At 46.5% G+C, this 24374-nt stretch overlaps 1 protein-coding gene across 5 annotated transcripts in view; it reads left to right on the forward strand.

The window, feature by feature from the left end:
• Mylk (myosin light chain kinase) overlaps positions 1-24374 on the forward strand; it is a 120451-nt gene that overhangs the window by 12882 nt on the left and 83195 nt on the right. For all 5 annotated transcript variants that reach the window (XM_027936014.2, XM_071615271.1, XM_071615272.1 and 2 more), the window contains 5 exons: positions 1381-1515; positions 4438-4590; positions 17829-17963; positions 19756-19953; positions 20601-20850. In XM_027936014.2, the coding sequence (XP_027791815.2) occupies positions 1381-1515; positions 4438-4590; positions 17829-17963; positions 19756-19953; positions 20601-20850 (871 nt within the window). The remainder of the gene's footprint in view (positions 1-1380; positions 1516-4437; positions 4591-17828; positions 17964-19755; positions 19954-20600; positions 20851-24374) is intronic.

Raw genomic sequence — 24374 nt, forward strand, 5'->3', positions numbered from 1 at the left:
CCAGGCTTTGTGCTAATGCTGTACTTGGGTTATTTCATTTAATTAGTCCAACAGTCTTAAGAGAAAATTATAGTTACACCCATTTTCCTGAGGGTACTCAACTGCAGTGAGGTTAAATGACTTGACCAGGGTCAAATGCCTTACAGAAGATGGCATATTCTAACCCTAGTTGTCCTGGCACCAAAGCCCATCGCCTTTTTGATGACTCCTGAGACATTCCTCAAGTGAGGGAATTTGACACTGACTAGGGAAGGGTAGAGATGGGGCCTCCCTACACTTCTTGGGTTGTCTGTCTGTCCCTTCCTCTGTGCTGAGCCTGCTCAGAGGCACTGTCATTCTGTCTTGTCACTGCTCTTCCACTGCCTAACTTTCCCTTAGGGTCTAGAGGACAAGGTGTGGCTGTAGAGTCAGAGAGCTGGCTCTGAAACTTGCCCCACCTTGGACTTGACTATGGGAAATGATGAACTGCACCTCTAATGTGAGCTAGAGATGGCAGCCTTGGCTGTATCTTCACAGTCACATCTAGAAGAGTGCCTGGCACATAGTAGGCTCTCTATTACTTGTTTTCTTGTCCACAATCTGCTGTGATGTAGTATGGCTTTCCCCTCATCTCCGCATTGAACAGTCACTGCTGAAAAGCACCAGGGATATGTCTTCTCACTCCTCAGCCATCTTGACCCATTGCACCATGTTCTAATTGGTGTAAAGTAAATGATCTGTTCCTACTTTTCTTAATTAAAGGCCCCAAACCATCAAGTGTTTCCCAGTTCATTGATATAGAAGCCTTCTGGAAAGTTCAGCTTAGAGGTTCTCCAGAAATAGAATGTACATAAGAATCAATGCATATTTCCAGGTCCCAGCAGTTCTGAACCCTTGTTCAGACCACACTTGGAAAACTAAAACACATGTCAGTCTTTGTCATTTGATTCATTCCTGGAATTGGAAAAAAATAGTAATCATAATTTAAAATTGAAATAGCTTCACTGTAGGCGTCTGGTCTCTACAAGTAAAAATCTATCAAGACTTTGTAATCACTATAGGACATTAGGAGAATATGTCCCCAGGACAACAAAGGTCAAGACAGACAGGAGCTGCCTGAGTCAGAGGAGAGAGAGCAGGCAGGGCCAGGTCCTGAGCACCCCAGATCTAAGGTGCTTTGTGCCTGTGAAAAACCCCTGGCCATCCCCCTGCTTGGGACTCAGGTGTCTGGTGCTGCTGTTTCCAAGGTGTGAAGGTAGACAGGATATAGCCAATATTCCAAGCATGCCCAGTGTCCAGGGCAGCATGGCATCTGCCAGTGAGACTTGGGGTGCCCATGATCAGTCACAAGAGTGGGCAAACTGTGATCTGAGATGTTCTGTCTATTCTTTTCCCCCCCAGGGTTGGTTACAATGGGGGAGGCCCCCTCATTCTCCAGTGTCTTAAAGGACTGCACTGTTGTCGAGGGCCAGGATTTTGTGCTGCAGTGCTCCGTACAGGGGAACCCAGTGCCCCAGATCACTTGGCTGCTCAATGGTGAGTCTCCCATCCCCAGCCCCATGAGCCCTGGAGCCCTGCCTTGAATTCTCAGTTCTCCCTCTACACGATTTGTCCCCTGGAAGCCCAGGGTATGGAGAGAACTCAGAAAGTGAGTCTGGTACCCAGTGACTGAGCAAGTTTCTCCCCTGCCAGAGCCTGAGTTCCTCATTAGCACAGTGGGAACAATGCCATTGTCCTTGGAGGGGGTGGTTATGAAACTAAAGGAGTCCATGTATGTGAAGTGGTTAATGAGGTGCCTGGCACATGGGTGCACACACAATTTAATTTCTTTCCCTACAGTCAGACCTATCAGAGTTCCTTGGTAAATATTTGTTGAGTCAATATACAAACAATAAATGAATAAACTAGTAGCCACACCAGAAGTTGTTGTGGGCGCTTGCCTTTTATTTAGTGGCTGGTGGGTTTTTTAAAAATATTTTTTCAGTTGTCAATGGACCTTTATTTTATGTATTTCTATGTGGTACTGAGAATCGAACCCAGTGTCTTACACATGCTAGGCAGGTGTGCTACCACTGAGCCACAACCCCACCCCCAGTAGTTCTTTCTAATGTTAATTTTAGTTCTATAGACACATGCCAATTTTTTTTTCAAGTAAGGTCCTTTGAAAAAATTAATCACTGTATATTATCATCCTTTTGTTTTTAAAAAGGCCTTCTAATTTCAAAGGTATGGAAGAACTCTGATTTTATAACTGAGAACAAATCCATTAAATGAGTGAGACTGGGCAAGGCCTGCTTTGGGGAGATACAGAGAGTCAGGAGGCACGGGCATTGGCCTTCCCCACCACAGAGTGGTCAGGAGGCCTGAAACACCCCAACTTTACACTTCTGAATACTGACTCCTTTAGTTACGGGAATCTGGGGGAAACAGAAGGTTTGGGGTCTCTACTAGCTCTTGCCTTTGGTAAAATAGGCTCCTTAAGAGGCAACACCCATCCCCTGTGCACCCAATTGTGTCTATGTCATGACACATGGCCTGGGAACCTTCCATGTTGGTAGAGTTTGCTCATGCTTTGCTAGAAAGGATCTTTGAGAAAGTGCCATGTATTCTTCCCATATGAAGTCAGCTTGGTCAGATAAGAGAACTAAGGTCTGCTATCCCTCCTCCCACACCTCACCTAAAGACAGAAATCCTGTGGGGCCCTCTGACTGGAAGGACACAGCCTCCTTGAGGCTAGAACAGAATATGGACATAAGGACTAAACTTCTGCCTGGTTCAGAGTCTAGAACAAGGGTCAATAAACATATTATCTCAAGGACCAGATAGTAAGTATTTTCAGCTTTTTGAGCCATACAACCTGTATGAGCACTAGACTCTGCTGTTGCAGCATAAAAACAGTATAGATGCTGTATGAGTGTGCTGTGTTGCATTGTAACTTTATGGACAATGAAATGGGAATTTCAGGTCATTTTCATGAGAGGAATTTTTCTTTCATTTTTTTCAACCATTAAAAATATGTAAAAGCTATTCTTAATTTACAGGCTGTACAAAATAGGCCACGGGTCAGATTTGGCCCATGGACTGTAATTTATGGAACCCCTGGTTTACACCTCTCAGGAATGAATTTAGTGAATCTTGGTATTTCCACACTCTTACCACTAGGGGGAGATTGTGCTCAAGTTGGGTTTCTTGACTGTGAACTACTTCCTGTCCAACTCCCCCCAAGTCGAGTTTCATGACTCCCCATTCTGACTCCCTAAGCTAACAGCTCCCTGTTTGTGGGACCAAAATAGGTTTGCTGAAGTAAAAAGAGAGCTCTTACAATGCTTGTCTGCACATTTGGACAGCGGAGGCTTTCCTTAACTGCAGTAAGGAAAGTGTTAGTAATCTCAAGGAAGAGGTTTTGGGGGGTGTCATTAACACCAAAAAATAAAAAAATAAATAAAAAATAAATAATAAAGCAAAGAGCAGTGTTTAATCCACTCAGTGGCAGGGTCCCAGCCCCTGCCTTTCCTACCAGCCCCACTCATATGAGGGTTGGGAAGATTCTCTTTCCTCCAGCCCTGTGGCAGGCTGGGCAGTCTCTTTGCCAAACCATCATGGAGACATGAAGTGTTGCTATGTGCAAGAAGAAAACATTGCATTACAGGGAAAGCATTTCTTTCTGTACTTTCTCCCACCCCCTGCAGCCACCCCCAATTTTATGAAGTGTAAACCAAGACTCTGAGGCCTGGCAAGGAAAGGAACTGACAGTTGCTTCCTATATGGCAGATGGACACATTCCTGCTCTAAGTCCAGAATCTTCAGTAATGAGATGTGTTGTGTTTTTTTCCTGGAAATTAAAGGTTATATCCTGAAATGATAAAGTCCCAGGAACATACAGTATTAAGGAAACTACTGAAGTTCATTGCATACACTCCTGTCTCCACACAGGACTTTGTGTAAAGTGACATGAATAAAGGGCTTCTCACAGAAGGTTTTAGTTCCCCATATTTATCTTTCCATAAATGCTAAAATGCACCTAATTGCACAGAAGAAATGAACCTAATTGCTACATTAGGGTGGGGATACAGAATTGCTTTCTGATAAATATCAGCAGTGGGAAATGCAGTCATTATTTCTAGAGACATCTAAAAGGAACTGGGAGCCATGTGCTCTGTCTAGGCAAGGTCTGCTCTGAGCCTGGGCTATGGGCCAAATGACCCTGTAAGATCCCTTCCAGGCGCAGAATGCTGTGAAGTGGACAGTATGGAATGGGGACTATTAACTTAGCACAGAATGCCCAGAACTGTGTCCCTTTCCCTTCTGCCCTCCTAATTCCTCCAGAATCTCTTTCCCCTGTCTTTCCAAGTCCAGGCTTGCCCTCCATGGGCTGGGCCAGCCCCAATGTCATGACAGCAGCAGCCCTGCTGAGGACAGGTGCTCCCTGGTCTGAGCTTCCTGTGCTTCCCTCCACAGGGCAGCCCATCCAGTATGCTCACTCCACCTGCAAGGCCGGCGTGGCTGAGCTCAACGTCCTGGATGCCCTGCCAGAGGACAATGGCACCTACACCTGTCTGGCCGAAAACTCCTTAGGACAAGTGTCTTGCAGCGCCAAGGTCATCGTCCATGGTAGGAGCCTACAGACACCTTTCCTGCAGACATGTCTGCTCTGGAGGAAGGACACTTTTGTAGAAAATAATATTACTGGCCCACATCAGGGAGCAGAGGTACAGATGACATTGCTGCACACCACTCCTGATCAGCAGTGGCTACGGCAAAGGACAGGCTGCCAGAACCTCCTAGGCTCAGAGGAGGGATTCAAGCGACAGCTCTAAACCTGAAGTCAGGCAGGTGGAGGAGATGGGCTCCAGGGACTCATGTGACTGGGGTGTGCCAGTGGGAGGAGCCAATCTCCTGCCCATTCACCCCGTCAGAGCCAGGGGAAATGCAGGGGAAAGAGACAGGGGCTCCCCTGGCTCCAGAAGCTCCGGATCTGGTAGGAGGAGAACCACCCACTCTCCAAGAAGGCTTAGGAGGAGTACCCCAAATCCCCCGAGAACGTAGGGGTCTTACAAATGACCCACTGTGTCCTGGGGACACTAAGTAACAGATTGTGGGTATTGAGGCCTCTAGAGAGTTGCAGGTTGTCCCCTTCTCCTTCTGCCTCTGCTCCTCCTCAGCACCCCAGACTTGTTTTTATGTGTCACCAGCCTGTGTCCAGTAATCTGATTATCACAGTCATTCATTGATTGGGCAAGCACTTAGTCCCCAGGAATCACAGGGAGCCATAGACTCAAGACTGAGCTGTCTGGGCTGTGGAATCAGGCATGGTGACAGTTCCCGGGCAGGTGCTTCTTGAGTCCAGGGCCTTCAGGTAAGCCAATTTCCTCTCTCACCTGGGGCATGTGACCCCAGTGCCTGAGCATAACTGGGTCCTCCGGGTGCTTGGGCTGGATGAATGTGTCTTCCCTATCAGGCTAGCAGGGGACTATGCCTCCTCCTTTGTCCCCAAGAGCTCAGGCCTCTCAGGAGAGCCCCCTATAATGTGAGCAGAGAGCTGTGAGGCTGCAGGAGATGGTTTCACAGAAAAGGAAAAAGGGGGAAAATAAATGTTTGTAGCCTACTATTTCACCTCTGTCACTCACTAAGACTGGTGGCTTTGGGGCTGGGGTGCTATCTGTTTTACACAGAAGAGTCTGGAGGTCTGTCTCATGAAGCCAGGGTCACTCTGCCAAGTGCAGCATGCTGGCAAGTAAAGCTGGCCTTCTGAGCCCAGGTCCTGAGACATGAAGCCCAGGCTATTCTATTCAGGCCCTTTTTTGGTGGGTCCTTCCCCTATCCCAAAGCAGCACTGTCCATCCCTTAGGGACAAAGGAACCCACAACCATGGAGAATGTGGCTGATGCTGACTCTGTGGGGCTCTCCACCCGGAGTGGACCTGATTTCTCTAAAGAAATGCTTCGGCACAGAATCACTGGTGAACTGGCCTGCCCCTTCCTTCCAGGAAGCCCTCCCCACGTGGGTCAGAGCTGCCGCGGGCCCTGGGAGTTTCCCAGCCAAAACCCTGGTGGACACATTTCTCCCAGTTATCCTCATAGTTCTAATTTCATGGCTCACAGGGGCCTTGGGAGATTGTGGCATGAGATTTCTGAGGGAGCAAGAATGGCTCAGAGCCTGGTCTCCAGGGGCCAGGGGAACAGCTCTTCCCTCCCACCAGCTGCTTTTTCTCAGAGGTCCGTGTGGCACATCCCAAGTCTATAAAGGACCAGAGGACAGCACACAATGGGCCAGGCAGCTCTGCCTTCTCCCTACTGAGACTCTACTCACCAGCCTCAGCCAACCGCCAGCTAATCCAGGGCCTGTCCTGGGTTGTCTGTGTTTAGATTGGATTAGAGAGACGCAGCTGAGCTATGGGTGTAGAGAGGTGGGGTCTCCGGATGAGGGGTCAGGAACTCTTTGGGGGCTATTCTTCTGACTCCTGGGTCTTGGGGGGAGAATGGGGTGGGGAGCGAATGATCGCCCATCCACATGTGTTTTAAAGTAGGAAGAGCGGTCTCGGCAAGGACTCTGCCAGTCCCCTTGTTCTAAACGCAGCTTGCGTGAGTGAGAACCCTCTGGTGGGGGATTTACGGGCCTGTCAAGGCCAGACAGAGGCTCAGATACCATAAATGGTGATCGAGGCTGAGACACAGCCTCGTGCTCATGCCCAGCAGCCTTCGGGCTGTCTCTGCACAGGGTTGGACAGGGCAAACCTGGCACAGTGACACCACTGGCACTGTGCCCCAAGGCACTCAGGGGGCTTGGGTCTGCGTCCTGCAACATCCTCAGCTGTGAAGGATTTCTTGTTTTCTTGGCAGTTCCTTTGGCTCCAGGTCCTCTGGGGACAGGTGGAGGCCCTTGTTTCCTACTGCCTTGACTGCTGCTCCAGTGTCTCCTGTAGCTGCCTAGGCCTCACTCTGTCACCCCCATTATGGCACCCATTAATGGGGGGTTGTATGGATGTGGCACTGACTGCCTGATGTGACTCCTGCTCACCACTTACTAGCCCTGACGCCTGGGTGTGAGCCTTCCAGGCCTCATTTTCCTCTTCTGTGAAATGGGGATTCACGTGGTCACTCATGGTACCGTGAGGATTAAACAAATGAATACATTTAGTGTCTCTAGAACACAGGAAGTGCTAATATGTGCTGCTATGACAAATGTCCCAACTTTTAAACAAGATAAAAATATTCTGGGGAGTGATTTTACCAAAAGGTGGGCTTGCTACAGTATTTTCTGGAAAAGAGAGGAATGAATCAGAGAAGGGAGGTGCTGAGGTTGTGACCTAAAGCCATGGACTCCTGTGCCTCATCCCAAGGTCTGTGGTCACAAGATGGCGCCATTCAGCAGGGCTTCTCCCTCCAGTTGCCTTTCCTCAGAGAGGAGCCAGTTCTGGGGGCAGCTCTGCAGGAGACAAGCTCCATCTGAGAGTTCAGCAGATGTCATGCTGAACGCCAGACGTGGGCACTCTTTCTCACCTCTTTATCCTTTTGCCAAGGTTTTGCAATCATCCAGAGTCTGTGGCATTTTCTGAGGCCACTTTGTGCCCTGCCTCTCCTCCTCTGTTGCTCTCTTCTCCCCAAAGCTCCACAAATGTCAAGTTCTCTGGAAGCCTGTCCTAATCTCTCCAGAGTGGGTTCTCTGAACACCCTGGACTCTCTTATCATGCTTATTTATCAACAAATCTTTATTTATGCCAGGTATTGTACTAGAGAAACTACAATAAGCAGCTCAGACAAGGACCCTGCCTTCGTGGTTCTTATGTTCTGGTGGGGACAGTCAACACCTGGTTTAATTTCAAATCCTGGAAAGTCCTGTTAAGAAAACAAGTGAGGGGACTGGGTGTGTGGCTCAGTGGTAGAGTGCTTGCCTAGCACATGTGAAACACTGGGATTGATCCTCAGCACCACATAAAAATAAATAAATACAATAATGATATTATGTCCCACTACATTAAAAAAATAAAATAAAACAAACAGCATGAGAATAGGGGAGGGCAGTGGGAGGGGTACAATTTTAGTTGTGAGGTAAAGGAAGCCTCAGAGACTTGGAAAAGAGTGCCCTCATGCAAAGGCCCTGAGTCAGGAGCAAGGTGACAGCAAGACAGCCAGTGTGGCCTGTGCCAAGTGAGCCAGTGGCAGAGTGGCAGAACCTGAGATCACAGAGAGAAGCAGGGTGCATCATACAGAGCCTCTAGGGGTATGTAGAAGTAGTTTATTCCAAATATGAAATCTGATTGTAATTGCTTATTCCTTGTTTATTCTACCCCTGCAGGGAGGGCCAGGTCTTCCCCACTGTGTGCAGAACAGGGCCTGCCTCATGAAAGGTGCTCAATGACCCACCAAGAGGATGAGCCTGTCATGGGCCTTCCCTCAGTTTCTCTCTTTTCTGGGTGCCTGGTGCTCACTGGGGTGTGCAGGAGATCCACAAGTAGTTTTATTTTTTTTAATATATTTTTTAGTTGTAAATGGACACAATACCTTTATTTTATTTATTTATTTTTATGTGGTGTTGAGGCTTGAACTCACATGTACTAGGCAAGTGTACTACCTCTGAGCCATAACTCCAGCCCCACTACTAGCTTTTGAGGGTCCTCAACAAATATGCCTTCTTTCCTCCCTGCAGACAGGGGGAGGAAAAGTCCCCAATATTAATCAGGTGATAGTCTTCCCTCTTAACCCCAGATAAAGCATAACAGGTGATTAACCCAACTTCCTGTGGAGCCCAGGAAGATCTGAAATAGAGAAGGAATTCACTGTTTGGGGGTAATGGCTGGGGGTGCTTCTTAGGCGAGAATATTTTAAGTTTATTTTACCCTGGAGCATCTTTCCTAAAATTCCTAAATGACTCGATTTATTAATAATCTGCTAATTGTACCCCGTTTTGACATAGTTTCTCAGTCTAACGATTTGTTTATTTAACCAAAAGCCTACTGGGGCCTATTAGAGGCACCTAAGGATATAAAGTGTGAATAAGTTTTTAAACAGATGATCTCTAAAATAAGAAATAAAATTTAGTCAGCGTATTCATTAGAGTATTTGTTGTGAGGAAGAGCCCCTAAGGAAGATGGCACACCCCAGTGAGGATAGCTATTCACTCCACACTCAAAACACCAGAGGCACAGTTATTTTAGATTGATACCAGGCACCCTGAGAGGCTTCTTCAACCACATTTGAGCTTGAGCCACTCTTCCCAAGTTGTGCACAGGTTGGACACAAACTGGCGTCAGGCATGACCCTGCCTTCTGTGAGCTAAAAATATTGACAACTTTTTAAATAGTCATATAGGCTAAAGAGAAATTTACTGAAAGACAAAGATAAACATTGGTTTTAACTTGTCCTTTTTTTTTTTAATATATCAAGAATCTTAGTCCACCCAAAACATCTGCCAACAAGCCCTTTAAGCTCTAAGAAGGCAAACACTTAATTAAATGTTAAATCAACGTGCAACCAACATTTTAGTTTTGTAGAGGTTGAGTCCAGAATAGGATGTGTACAGTATGTGGGTTCTTCACGTTCTAGAAGAATTGTGAGGGTGGAGATATGCACATTCGTGTACATATTATAGAACTGGAGCCTCATTTTACTAACTGGATAATTATCGAGATAGTATCTGTCTACTTCTACAGCCCATAAAAGGTCATTCCTGCCATTTCCTTATTGGAGACCTTCGTCAAGAACGGCATCCAGGGCTAGGTGTAGCTCAGTAGGGTGCTTGCCTAGCAGGTGTGAGGTCCTGGGTTCCATCCCTAGCACTGCAAAAACAAAACAAAATAATAATAATAGTAATAATTTTTTTAAAAAAAGAATGCCATCAGAATCACAGCATTCTCTTCCTAGTGGCACAGTGTGTCCCATGTTAGGACAGTGTGATGGGGAGTGTGGTTTCCAGGCACTCGTTGGCTGGGGACATTGGGTGGCTTGGATGATGTACCTTTCTGTTTAGAGTTTGATTATAACTTTTAAGACTGTAAGAAGGCTGTGGCTGCAATGATCCCTGCCTCCCGTCTAGCAGCCCTATCATTACTGGTAACAGATCTTTTTCAGGATGTCACACGTCATGTTCCTTTCATTCTTTGCCTTGCACACGTCCCTTCCCATTTGCTTAAGTTCTGGAGAAGCCAGTAGGAGGAATGCCAAAAGAGATCCAAGCTACGGGAGGACGAATCCTTTATAATGCTGTGAAAGTAGCCCTTTTGCTGACTTTACAAGAAGATTCTATTTGGTTTGGAGACTGACTTTTGTTGAAAGGGAGTTCAAAAGCCTCCCTGGGGATCTTCAGCTTACAAATGCCCTGGAGATGGGAATGGGCTGGGCTGCCCTTCAGCTGGGCAAAAGGAGCCCTCCTTTTATGACTCCCCCAGTGTTAATCCTGGAATTTAGGAGAAGGAGGAGGTTGAGCCCCCATCCCTGGACATGCTGGATTATGAGCACCAAATAAAGGAAGAGGGGAGGATGGCTTCTGCAGTGCCCCCTCAGTTGATGATTTATTGAATTTCCATAGAATAGCAGGGTTTGGAGCAAATCAGATCTGCTTTTGGAATGGTATTTTGCATTGTAATATCGAAGGAAAATAGCTCATGTTCAAAGCCAAAAGAAAATCTTTTGTAGATCCAAGATACAGACAAACATGCATTGAATGTAAACTTGGATCAAAAATGTGGGGTTTCCAAAAGTAGCAGGTGACCAGCAAAAGTTGGCCAGCAATAAATAAATAAATAAATAAATAAATAAAATGCTATTAAGGGGAAATTCAGATCCAAGTTGTTTTTCCTGCTGAACTCATAAAAAGAAAAGGAAGGATCCTGAAGGGAAGAGCAAGGAGAATTATTATGTACAGGAAGACAATGAGATCACAGCCAGCCACCAGGGCAAAGGCTGAAAAAGGTTGTTAATGTTAAGTCCAAGAAGAACTGAAGACTTTGATCAAGCCTGAGAGGTTTGAGGAACAGGTTATTCTGGTTATATCAGATTTAGTACAAAAGGTAGCAAATTGCTCCCATTCTGTGGGTATTTAACTCTTTCTCTAAAAAACAGTTTTGCAAAATGTTACATTGCATTTGTTTCCAAACTAAAACCACTATCTATTCATGTTTCTAAGAAGAAATATTGCTTCAATAGAAAAAGTCTAATTGTCCAGAAAAAAACTGACTTGTTTCATTTAATTCCCATAACATTTTCACTTTACACTTTTGAATTAACTCTGCAGGTGAGGAAAACTGATGCACAGAAAGGTTAAGTCAGCTACCCACAGTAGATCTTGGCTCCTACAGCTTCTGCACATGTCCTTTTTGCTTTGCTGCTCTGGGCCCCTAAGTCATTCGTTTGATGCTTTGGTTCACTAGAACATGAATTTAATGTTTAATATCAAGATTAGGAACTGTCTTCAAAAACCACTTCCAGTGGACTGGATATAGCTCAGTTGGTAGAGTGCTTGCCTTGAATGCACAAGGCCCTGGGTTCAATCCCCAGAACCAAAAAAAAAAAAAATTCCAGTGAGTCAAAAATTAAAGGAAAATTAGCAAGAAGGAAAAACTGTGGGTCAGTAGGATGATAAAGAGGGGTCTGTGTGTATGTGTGGGGGTGAGTTCATTTCTGTCTGTCTCCCTCCCTGGTCCTTCCCTCCCCCTGTCCCCTCCCTTTCTTCTTTCTTTTCTCTCTGCTGCCTGTTCTGCCCTTTATCCTACTTCCTTCCTTTTCTCAAGTGGTTCTAACAGCGTTGGTCTATGTGGCATGGTTTTCACTTGTCCGTGAACTTCTTAATAAGCAGTTTATTCTTCATCTTAATTCTTGTCACTTCCCTTAGAGGACAGGCCTGATCCTCTTCCCTTCTCTCAAAATGGAACAGTGGCAGTTCATTTAATGACTGAGGCAGCCAGTGAGTGCCTGGAGAGTCATTGGTCAATACCAAACCAGAGCAACAGATGAATCAGTTTACACCCGGAACCCTAGACCCGTAAGCCAAGGAGGCAACAGCTCCTCTGGATCCTAGGAAGAAGGCCCTCCCTGAGCTTGCTCTCAGCAGAGAGCAGGAAGCACAGCTGTGGGAAAGGCCTGGGGTATATTTAGTCTGGCCTTGTTGGAGCTGAGTAGCACATCTGTCCTGGGTCCCAGTGACCCCTCCCTTGCAACTGTGGCCAGTGTCTGCTGCCTTCCTCCCACTGAAATGAAGAAGGCTTAGCTCCCTGGGCTGGTGCTGCTGGGGGCTCTCACCTCTGACTCTGGCCTTCCCTCCCCGGCCTCAAGCCAGGTTAGGTAAGGACTGCCCCAGAGAAGCCAGTCTCTGGGCCAACTGATGGCGCTGGGTGTGAACACAAGCAATGACAGAGGCTCCTGGAAGAATTTAAGAGACCTGCCTGTGTTCCCAGTAAATAGAGGGAAGGCACCCAGACCAGGACCCGGCCAGCTGTACCCTCAGCCCTGGAGGCCCTCAGCACAGCCCACTTCCTTCTCTGAGTCTCAACTTTCCCACGGGGACATGGGAACATAATCAGCCCCATGCCACACAGGGCATCACCAGTGACACTGGGTGAGCTGTAAACACACTTTTGAAGCACAAAGCACTGGACTTTGTAAAGAATTGTTATCATTTCATCTCAGTGGCAACTATTAATTCCTTTTCTGCCCTATTAAAAGTAAATGTCCTAGTTTGGGGGACTTTTCTCATAGTTTATTGTCAGGTTGAGTTTGCCCAATTAAAAAAGTCAGTAGGTTAGGTAAGTGAGAACACATTTATTTTTATACTTGTGTGTCAGGTATTTGTTCTAGCTGTTTTACATATTGTTTCTTGTAGTCACCTAAGAGCCCTGCTGTTCTATCATGTAGACGGCATGCATTACGTTTATCAGCATTGCACTGTCATTGGTAATTGATGATAACCACATGATCAATTTAGACCACAGGACACTGAGGCCTGGGGCGGGGGGGGACTTGCTGCAGCTCACACGGCTAGGGCCAGGAGTTAAGAATGCCAGTCTCCATCTGTCTCTTCTCATTTGATGAAGTCCACGAAAGAGTGAGCATAAACTGATGCAGAGCCTATGGGCCACACATGAGCCAGGATGATTTGTTTGGCTTTGGAATGAAATGGAATATACACACACGTTGCCCTTTTTGCCTGGCTTTGCTCTGCTCTGCTTTGTTTTTCTTGGTTGTCAAGAGCCTAGCGTGTGGGCCACTGATGGTGCATTTGTCCTCGATGGCACTGTGAGTGCTCACTGTGGGTCACTGGGGAAGGCTGGTTCCCTTTAGAGATATCCCTTGTCATCAGAAGGCCTGGCTGTGAGCTCTAGGTCTACCTGTACTGGCTCTGGACATATCACTTCCCCTAAGCATGTTCTGGTCTCACTACCAATGAAATAGGGTGATGGGGCTGGGACTGGAGTTCTAGAAGTCTGGTAGGGCTTTTCTCAGGCTGCATGAAGGAAGCCACTTGCCTAGAACCCAATATTCTCCCTGGCTCCTTAATCCCAGTGCCGGGAGTGGAGGGAGCTGGCTGGTTTTCTCACCCTGTTGTTGAATGTTCGGGAAGATGCAGCCATTCACCATCCTGAATCCATGGTCACCACACCATGCTGACTCAGCCTGCACATGCTGGGGGTAATCAACACAATCAGGAGCCCCACCCTGCAGCCTGGGAACAGGGAACAGGTCCACTCTGAATATTTGCTCCCAGTCGTGTCATTCTTCCTCAGGGCTTCGGGGAAGAAAGAGCAGGGTCAGAGGCAGTGGTGACCCTGGCTCTAAATGCCTGCCTGGGTCCTTTCCCACAAAGTCACTCTCACTCGTCTCCCAGGGAGATGCAGTGAAAGTTGGTTCTCAGTTTACTTTGAGCTATCTCCCAGGGTATTTTTAAGCTTCACGTTTGTATTCCTCTCAGTACTTGCCTCAGGTCACATAAAAATGAGTCAGTAATCCTTGGGTGAGGGCCCAGGCTCTAATTGGTTCTTTTGCTGCTGATAAGCCCTGCAACTAATTGAGTCCAGGTGGGTGGGCTTGAGTTGGTTCTCATGCCAGGCTCCATATGCCCCAATAACAAATGCTTGTGGTCCCCAACTTAAGATGGTTCAACTTCATGATGATGTGAAAGCAGTGTGCCTTCAGCAGAAACCACACTTCAGGATGCAAATTTTGAACTTGGATCTGGGCCAGTGATATGTAATATAATACTCTTGAGATTTGGGGCAGCAGCAGCAGGCTGCAGGTACCTGTAAGCCCCATGTTCGTTAAAAGCTGATGCTCCACAATGGACTGTGTTGCTAAGCTAGGATGCTCAAGAATTTAGTGCATTGAATGCATTTTCAACTTAGGATATTTTCAGCTTCTGATGAGTTTATGGGATGTAAGCCAAGGAGGCGTCTGTAGTTGCACACGGTATTTTCTCATACCATCTCCAGAGCTCCCTGGAACCCTGAGGATACTATCCCCAGAGACAGTTAAGGAAGCCAACTTCAGATAGAGGACAGGACTTGCCCAGGCCAGAATCTGGCACCACATCCTAGGTTTCGGCACCACACTATCTCTCCCCTCCATAGATGCAGGCGGACATACCAGCTTTGGAAGAACCCAGTCCTGAGGTGACACATGTAGAGGCAGTTCCCAGGCCACCTTCTCACACACACTTCTCATCTCCAGGGGTGGCTCAGGAAGGTGCAGGCAGATTAGGTTTTTAAACCCAGTGGCTGAGGCCCACAGGGTGACTTAGCTTTGCTGAAGCCCTCAGCCAGAAAACAGGCAGTGAGAAGAGCCAGGAGAGGGCAGGGTCACTGGACTGGGCAGAGCAGTCAGCAGACTGCCACTGGCTGGAAGGAAAGCAGGCAGGAGTTTGGGATGTTCCTGCAGCACCCAGGAATTCAAGCCCATCTGCAGGGAGCTCTGTGATGCTGGGGACTCGGGCTCAGACTTGGGCAGAGAGGCAGGAACAGGGAGTACAAGAGAGGCAAAAACATTTTGTCCTCAAGCCTTCTCAGTCTGTTCAAGACAGGAAATTCCTAAATTCTCCTGAGGCGGCCAGCTTTCCCCACCACTGCAGCCCAATAGGGGAAATAAGATAGATCTATGCATTTCCAATACTGGGCCCCCAATCCCTCTCCCAGGATCTTTGGCCAAGGCCCCTTGGCTGCCCTCTGTCAAAGATGGATGCCTGAGTTGCAGGCATGGGGCAAGCAGCAGTTTCCTGAGAGCCCCAACTTGTCAGCAGAGAGCATGGGTCTCACCTGTCTCAGCCACTCTTGTCCTCCTGCTCCTTGCCCCCCCACCAGCACCCGCTCTGGGGGAAACTTTCAGCCTCTCTCCTCCCACAGGCCCAGAGGCTAGGCCCACAGAGCTTTGCAATAGCCTGAGTTCATTTTCATTGGCTGATGATAAAAATTCAGTAGCAAGTTTGGAGTTAGGTCTTGCCCAGGTGGGGAAAGCACACTGGAAACTGTCCCCAGGGCTCTAGGCTTCCTGAAGAAAATCTGGTTTTTGTGGCCCCAAAGCCTTGCTCCTAAAGTCTTGGATTTTTAGAGATCTTCTAGCTGTATTAGTTTGTGTTCTGTTACTATAACAAAACAGAGGAAGCCGGGTAACTTGTAAAAAATTGAGATTTACTTTGGCTCCTGGTTCTGGAGATCTAAAAGCATGGCACTGCCTCTATTCCCTTCTGGTGAGGACCTTGTGTTGCTTTATATAATAGCCAAAAAGCAGGAAGGAGAAACCAGTAAGAAAGATGGAGGGAGGTTCCAGGCTTGCTTTAGAAAGGTCTTCTCTCCTGCTAACTAATTCAGTCCTGTGAGAGACAACTCACTCCTGTGGGAACTAATCCAGATTAAGAGAACCTTACCTAGCCCCTTGAGAAATATGTTAATCCATTCATGAGGTCAGTGTCCCTATGATTTAATTCCCCCAGAGGTCCCACCTCCCAATACCACCAATATGAGATTCAAATTTTAACATGATGGGCTGGAAATATAGCTCAGTAGTAGAGCACCTAAGTTTTGGTAAGTTCAAACCATAGCTTTGCTCCCACCAAAACCAAAACCAAAAACAAAACAAAAGCATAAATGGACTTATTGAAAGTCAAAACCCTCTGGCTCACAGAACCAGTGGGGAGATAGACACTGGGCATCTGAGGGCTCATCCTGTACCAGGGCCGTCCTGCAAAGTAAGCAAATACCTTATCTCCTCAGAGACAGGGGTGAGGTCAGCCTGGAGGAAGAATGAACCTGGTTATACCCAGAAAGTCACTCTGGTTTTGGCCCTTCACTAGCTGTCCCTCCCTCTCAGATGGAAATTTTTGTGAGGTATTTTTGATGTATAGTAAGCTGCATATATTTAAGGAATTTAATTTGATGAGTTTTGAATATTTACCTCCATGAAACCTTCACTGTGACTTTAAAAAAATGAATATCTCCATTACTTATTTCCTCATGCCCTTTATAATCCAGCCTCACAGCCCCTGCCCCAAGTACTCACTGATCTGCTTTCTGTCCTTTTTCTTAGTTGCTAATGTACCTTCATTTAATTTATTGATTTATGTATTTATACATGGTGCTGAGGATTGAACCCAGCACATGTTAGGCAAGCACTCTACCACTGAGCTACAACCCCAGCCCTGCTTTATATCCTTAAACTTTGCATTTTCTAGAATTTTGTATGAATGGACTCATCCAATATGTACTCTTTCTTTGTCTGGCTTCTTTCATTCAGCATAATGATGGTGAGATTTATCCCCATTGTGGTGCCTCCCAGTGCTTTATTCCTTTTGGCTGTGTTATTCTGTTGTGATGGGTATATCATAGTTCTTTATTTGTTGGCCTGTTTTGGGCATTTGGGTCCTTTCCACATTGGAGTTATTGTGAATCAAACTGCTATGACTATAAGTCTTTGTGAAGATTTGTGATTTCATTTCTCTTGATTAAATATGCAGGAGCAGAATGACCAGATTATAGGAGAAGTATATGCTTAACCTTTTAAGAAACTGCCAAGTCTATTTTTAATGGGTCTGTACCATTTACATTCCCACCAGCAGTGTATGAGAGATCTATGCTGCTCCACATCTTGGCCAATATCAATCATGGGATGGTCAATCTTGGTCATTCTAGCCTTTCTAAAGAATGTGTTATTACTGTGCTAGAGTCAAACCCAGGGCCTCACACATGCTAGGTAAGCACTCTACTACTGAGCTACATTTCTAGTCCTATAGTTTATTTTCTTAAAAAAAGAATAAAATAGGGTTGGTAATTGGCTCAGTGGTAGAAGACATGCTTAGCATGTATGAGATCTGAGGTTCAGTCCCCAGCACCAAAAAAACAAAAAGGAAAAAGAAAAAGAATGTATCTATTTGCTTGTGTATGTTGTATACATAGATCATCTCTTGCAAAATGAACCAGGAACTGAAAATTGGTAGCCTCTGGGGAGAGTTGCTTGGTTGGCCAAGGAATGGGTGGAAGACTTTACACAGACTCTTTGATATCTTTTGAATTTTGGGCCATGTGATTATATCATTTATTCAAAAAAGTAAACAAAATTTAAGAAAAAATAACCTCATAAGATACCAAGTGTTAGATTCCTCCTTGAGGTTTCCTGAGGAAGCAGAGCCTGGTTTAAGAGTAGCTCTACAGAGATCTCATTGTTCACTCCCTGTTCTCTTGCAAGAGTGTTGTCATGTCAAGGAGAGAAACGGGGCACATCTGATTCCTCTGTAAGATCTCCAGCACCTCCAAACACTCTGGAAGCACTTAGAACCTGAGCCTCAGCATAGATAATTGGTCTCTTTGTTAAATGACTGACTGAATGAATGAATGAATGAAATAATGCTCACTTGATGTTCTGTTGTCTACCACACAGAAAAGAAGAGTGACGGAAAGAGTGGCCTTCTGCCTCTGTCTCCCAACCAGCCTGTGGCGCCCATCTTCCTACAAGGCCTCTCTGATCTCAAAGTCATGGATGGAAGCCAGGTCACCATGACAGTTCAGGTGTCAGGTCTGTCTCTATGTCTTTCTTCTTGGGATGCTGTGAGAAGGGCCATGGTTGCAGTATAGGTATTGTTCCCCAAGGCCCTGCTCAGAACATTGATCCACCAGAAAACCAGCATAGGGCCACCAGACAATGGACCAAAAGAAAAAAGGCCTTTTGGTTTTTCTTTTCTGCCTCTGTAGGTAGAATTTTCTAATTCAAAGTTAAATGAATTTGGGGAAGATGGTGGCCAGACGCAGAGGGGTGAGGGATTAATTTGAATCATGTGTGGCCAATGTGGTTGGAAAGTTCCGAAGACTGGTGCAAAACCTGGTACAACTCTCAGAAGATGATCTCAGTTGCTCTTTCCAAATTTTAAGGTGAAAGGATAGAGTAGAGGTCGTTCTAAAACAGGGACAGGGCAACAGGAGCTTGTGACAAGGTGTGAGCAAAAGAAGCCCAGGGAAGCTTCTGGCTCAGTGCTCCTGGCTGGGGGCAGCCATAGTTACTGTTGAGTGCCTTCATGGTTCTTGGTTCCTGATCAGTGCCTCTGACAGCTTGGAGGTCACTTCCCTGGATTTTTAGTTCCTCTTGAACTATAGAAGCAATAAAGATGACAAGTAAGAGATCCCAAGAGCTCACCTTTGTAGAGATGCTCAGATGATCTCCCTTTCCGGCAGGCTGGAGGCCATCCTGTTACAGCCCCAAAATAGAGAACTGGGTCCCCTCCCCTGTCCATATGTACCATACCACTCACAGAGTCCTCCAGTTGGAAGAGATTGGAGGCACTTTACACCTGGCTTCCAGGCATGTGATGTCTGACACACAGCAGACAAATAGTCATCTGCTTGCTCTTAAGCCTCTGCAGGGACCATTGCCCCCCAGCATACCCCAGCTGCCTATTTCAGGGACTTTGCTCTTCTGAAAGCAGAGCTTTATAATCAGGTCTTACATCAGAGGAAATCCTCACCATTGGCCATTGTTTCATGCCTCCCAAAATTCCAGAAAAAATAGATTGGTGAAAACTGACAGTTCTGTCCACCAAGAGCCATGTTTGAAAATCCTATGCAAGCTGGTGTCCTAGGATATTTGTATGGTAGAAAAATGAAATGTTCATTGGACTCTTCTTCTGGTGACAATCTGCAAGGAAATTACCATGAAGTCACTATTACTTGCACCGGATACCCTGTGTGGGGAGTGCAGAGCAGAAAACATATTCAGTTTGAACCCAGCGATCTACTTAGTATCATAAAGCTATTTGAATTCTAATTTTAAGAACCATTCTTCCTGGGTTTTCGTTTTTCATCTCCAAAATCATATTTTCACTTCAGTTCTTTCTGGTTTCCCCAAATCTGTTGTTTAATAATCACAATGAGTATACATTTGGTATTTTCTTTGTGTTAGATCTTATTCTAATGGGCAGCTAAAGGAGGTTTGATTCATTCATGTGTACTTCCTGACAAACCTACAAGATAGATGCTATTAGAATACCTATTTTTCAGATGGGAAAACTGAAGGTGCAAAGAGTTTGGTAGAATATTTAATAAGATATTATAGTATTAGCTGAGTGTGGTGGCACATGCCTGAGGCTGGAGTGAGGGCCTAAGCAACACTTCGAGACACTGTCTCTAATAAATTACAAAAACGGGCTGGGGATGTGGCTCAGTGGTTAAGCACCCCTGGGTTCAATCCTGGGTACAAAAAACAAAACAAAACAAAAAAAAAACCAATTATATATATTACAGTGTCAAGTGCACAGTTGCTACCTGACCAAGGAAGTCGTGCCCTAACTAGTTCCTCACCCCTCCTCTCACTTCAGGGAATCCACCCCCAGAGGTCATCTGGCTGCACAATGGGACTGAGATCCAGGAGTCTGAGGACTTCCACTTTGAACAGAAAGGCACTCAACACAGCCTTTGCATCCAGGAAGTGTTTCCAGAGGACACAGGTACATATACCTGCGAGGCCTGGAACAGCTCCGGGGAGGTCCGCACTCAGGCTGTACTCACAGTGCAAGGTGAGGCTTAACTGTTCTGGGGGATGGGGGTACGGGCCTGGCCTTTCCCAAAGCAATATGGAGATGAGCAGACTGCAGGTCCCATCCCAGCCCCAGAGGCAGCTCCCTATCTTCCACCTCAATCTCTGGCTGAGAGGGCAGCACGCCGCCCCACCCTACAAGCCTTCTAAAGTCCCTGCCCTCTCTGGGCTACTGCTGACAAGCTAATAGAGTGCTAAGAGAAAAGCCTACAATACACTTAATTTGGCAAGGAGAACTTTGGAGGCAGGTTATGGGCATACTGGTCCCTGCCCTTAGAGAGCACGTATGTAAGAGGAAAGGCAAGTAAAGCACACAGACTGCAAGGATCAGCTGCTGATCAGACACATCTCATGCAGATCTTCAGCACCCAGCCCAATGCCCGCTCATTCTGGGCTCTCCCCTTGCTTTGGGAGTATTCATCTTAAAGCTTCCTCTAAGAACATAATCAGGAATGATACGCAAGAAAAAGGTGTGTTGTGTTTGTATGTCTGTAGAGATGATTTCTGGAATAGCTGTTGCGTTCTTTGAGTAACACGCTGTCTTCCCACTCCGCCACTAGGGAGGACATGGTGTATGCCTGTGCTGCAGGGCCTTCCTCTCTCACTTTACCCTTTGCCATCTTCCAGAGCCTCATGATGGCACCCAGCCCTGGTTCATCAGCAAGCCTCGCTCGGTGACGGCCTCCCTGGGCCAGAGTGTCCTCATCTCCTGTGCCATAGCTGGTGACCCCTTTCCTACTGTGCACTGGCTCCGAGACGGCAGAGCCCTCTCCAGACACACTGTCCATTTTGAAGTACTGCAGAACGAGGATGTGTTCACCCTGGTTCTAAAGAACGTGCAGCCCTGGCATGCTGGCCAGTATGAGATCCTGCTCAAGTGAGTCTGCATGTCCTGCCGCCTCCCTTATCTCCTTCCCCCAAGATTCCTGGCTCCCTTATCCTGAGATTGGGCAGCCAGAGGAAGCACAAGCTTATGTGGGGGTTGGATTTCTAGGTAAAGCAAGTACAAGCTTGGTGAAGCTGGCAAATTGATTGTTACACTAGAGTAGAATAGATTCTCACGAAGAACCTTTCCTTCTGAGCACAGTTCCTCAGAAGTCTCTGTCATATTACATTCTGGATTTTGCATGTCATGTGGTATATGGAAGATAAGAAGGAGGGAGTAAAGGATTAAAGGTGGAAACAGGGGGATAGAGAGAATGCATTTGTAACCTATTGCTGTGTAACAAAATACCCCCATATTTAGCAGCTTGAAACCAAACATTTATTATCACACATTTCTGTGATCTAGTGTGTTAGTCTGTTTTCCATTAGGATAATGAAATACCTGAGAAGACTGGGTAACTTTATAAAGAAAAGAGGTTGATTTAGCTTATAGTTCTGGAAGTTCAAGACTGGGTGCTGCACCTGGTAATGACCTTCTTGCTGGCAGAGTCCCAGGGTGGGACAAAGCATTACATGACAAGAAAGAGGGAGCACACTTGTGTCCTAGTATCTGTGTCTCTGTCCTTCTCTGTCTCTCTGTCTCTCTTTTTCTCTTCTTATGTGGCCACCAGTATTCATTCTTGCCCCACCTCCATGACTTTATCTAATCTTAATCGCCCAAAGTCTCACGCTAAACACCATGGTTGGATTAAGTTTCCACCCTCTTTAATACCTCACAGTGGAGATTGAATTTCAACACATGAGCCCTTGAGGGGCACACTGAAACCATATCCAAACCATAGCAGTTGGGAATTTGGAAGCAGCTTATTAGCTGGATGGTTTTTCTTTTGTTAAATTGTCGTTGAGTTGTCAGAGGAGCTAAGGTCTCTGAAGGCTGGACTGAGACTGGCGGTTCTGCTTCAAAGGTGACTTGGCAAGAGGCCTTGGCTCCTTGCCCCATGATCTCTCCACAGGCCTGCTTGAGGGTCTTCATGACACGACAGCTGGCTTTCCCAGAGATAGTGGCCCAAGAGAGCACAAGTCTAAACCTGCAATGTCATTTATGACCTGCCCTGGGAAGTCACACACCATCACTTCTGACATTCTGGCTGTTAGAAGTGAGTCACAGAGTACAGCCATGCTCAAGAGGAGGAGAATTAAGTTCTGCCTATTGGAGAGAGGAGTTTCAGAGAAGATGGAGACATTTTTTAAACCAGTGCAGGGAGATTACCTTTCCCCATTCCTCTTTTCTTACCTTTTTGAGATCTTGCTAGATTACAGGGGAAGGTAAGCACCATGAAGGCACACCACAGTGTCCCCACACCTAGAAAAGTATCTGTCCCATAATAAGCATTTGGTAGTCATTTGTCAAATGTTCTTTTACCTTTAAAATTCTCCAAATCTTAAAATTCCATGCCTGGGTTGGTGTAAGCATTGACGAATGCTTGTCCACACCTTGACCTGAAGACGGGAGGTTGTTCCATGTCCTGAGGATGGTTAGATATGCCCGGGCTTAGGTGCCTGGCCACTTTGCAAGGAGCTTTCTCTCCTGGACTTTTTCATGTCTCCATTCTCAGCCCATCGTGCTCAAGGCTCTGAACTATAAATAGACTATATGTCAAGGCTACTGCCATGATGGGAATGGTGCCTACAATAATTGAAAAAATCTCAGTATGCATCCCATCCCCTTGGGTCCTTCTGGGCACATGCTTTATCCTTGTATCAGTTGGCTCTTACTGGATAACAAACCATCCCAATACTTACTGGCATTTTTAAAAATAATCATTTTTTAAAAACTATTTATTATCCCTTAGGAGTCTTTGAGTTTGCTGGGGAGATCTGCTGATCTGGGCAAGACTCAGTGGATGCCAGCTAAGCTCAATGACCTGGTTGTGGGCTGCTGGTCACCCTTCTACCATCAGCAGTGTGCTCAGGAAACATCAACTGCCTTTTGCTTTGTTGTTACCAAGAGAGAAAATCTGCTTCCACGTGAGGAGACCCCACTCTTACTCCCTAGACCAGTATAAAGGATGAAAACTGATTCGATTGAAAAATGCTTGCTGACGAGCTGTCTGTATGGAGAAGTAGACAATATTCATGTTACACAAGCCAGACATCTTAGAGGAGACGGACTTTCTGTGGTATTTAGAGGAAAAAGAAAAGCCGATGTTCAATGAGAAGGGGTTGACTGTTGAATAGACTGAGCAGAAGAGGGTCGAGGGTGGGAAGGGAGAGCAGAGCAAAAGCAAAGGGCTATGGGAAGTCTACCAGCCCAGAGAGGAGGGTTACTTTGGGAGGTCGGCAAGCAGACTGTCTGGGGCCAGCTGAGGACAGTCATAAAATGTAGACTGTCCTCAGCTGAAAGGGATTTCAAATGCTGTCTAACCTCCTCCTCATTTAATAATTGGGAAAACTGAGGTCTCCGTCATGGACTTGCTTATGACCACTCAAAGGCCATGAGCAGAGCCCAAGTTCGAGCCCTTGTCTTTTGATTTAAATCAGACACTGTTCTATTCTAATGACCCAGTTTGGGGAGTTTCTCTCCAGTGCACTGGGAACTGGGGGACCTGGGAAGTGGCATCTCTATCTTTGCAGCCCTTGCCTCTTTCCCCTCCCCACAGTCTGGCCTCTCCATTCCTATGGGAGGCTGTTGCCCTGACCTTGGCTTTGTCCCCAGCTAAGATGGAGCAAGTCAGTGGAAAGTTCTGCTGGGGAGCATGTTCCAGGCCTGCCAGGGGCCGCCTTTACTTCCCACTTGCCTTGTCCCAATGGAAAGCAGACCTAGATCAGGGAGTAATGCCTTTCATGGAGGAAGCTGGATGTCTGGGAGGAAACCTGAGGTATGGAGGCAGGAAAGGCAGTTCTGTCTGTCCCTGCTAAAGTCCTGAGGCATGTATGGGTGCATTTCTACCTCCCCTTCCCTTCCCTAGCTTTCTATACAGAAAGGGAAAATAGCCAAAAGTCAGCTCCAAATTCCAGCTGACATGTTTGAAAAATTGACACTTGCCAGAAAATTGGTTCTTTAAACTAATTTTGTGTATAAAATCATCCCAGAGGATGATTCAGGGCAGGTTGGAGTCCAAGACTTCACAACTAGAAAGTGGGCTTCTTGTTCAGGGCTTGGGAAGTGGAGGAGCAGAGGGCTCTGTGAGTTTGTGGAAGGTACAGCTCTTAGGGTGATAGCCCATGTCCCCTGTGGCAGCACCAGGACAGGCCTCAGCCTCAGCCCCAGACCTGAGCTTGTAGCCAGATGTGTGAAAATGTTGAAGATGGCCTTAAGAGGCTGTTCCAGCTGATTAGGTTACCAGGAATGTGGGCCCAAGGCAAGAGGCCTTCTGACCTATGTAGGCTCCAAATGAACACATAATTTGTCTTAAAGGCCCAGTGGAGATATAAGTTTTTGTCTGTAGGAATAGTTGCCCTAGTGTATAGCCTTAATATCCCTGTTCTGTGGGCCCCGTACCTCAGGGTGAGGCC

Source organism: Marmota flaviventris, chromosome 8 (genome assembly GCF_047511675.1).
Source record: "Marmota flaviventris isolate mMarFla1 chromosome 8, mMarFla1.hap1, whole genome shotgun sequence".
Lineage (NCBI taxonomy): Eukaryota > Metazoa > Chordata > Mammalia > Rodentia > Sciuridae > Marmota > Marmota flaviventris.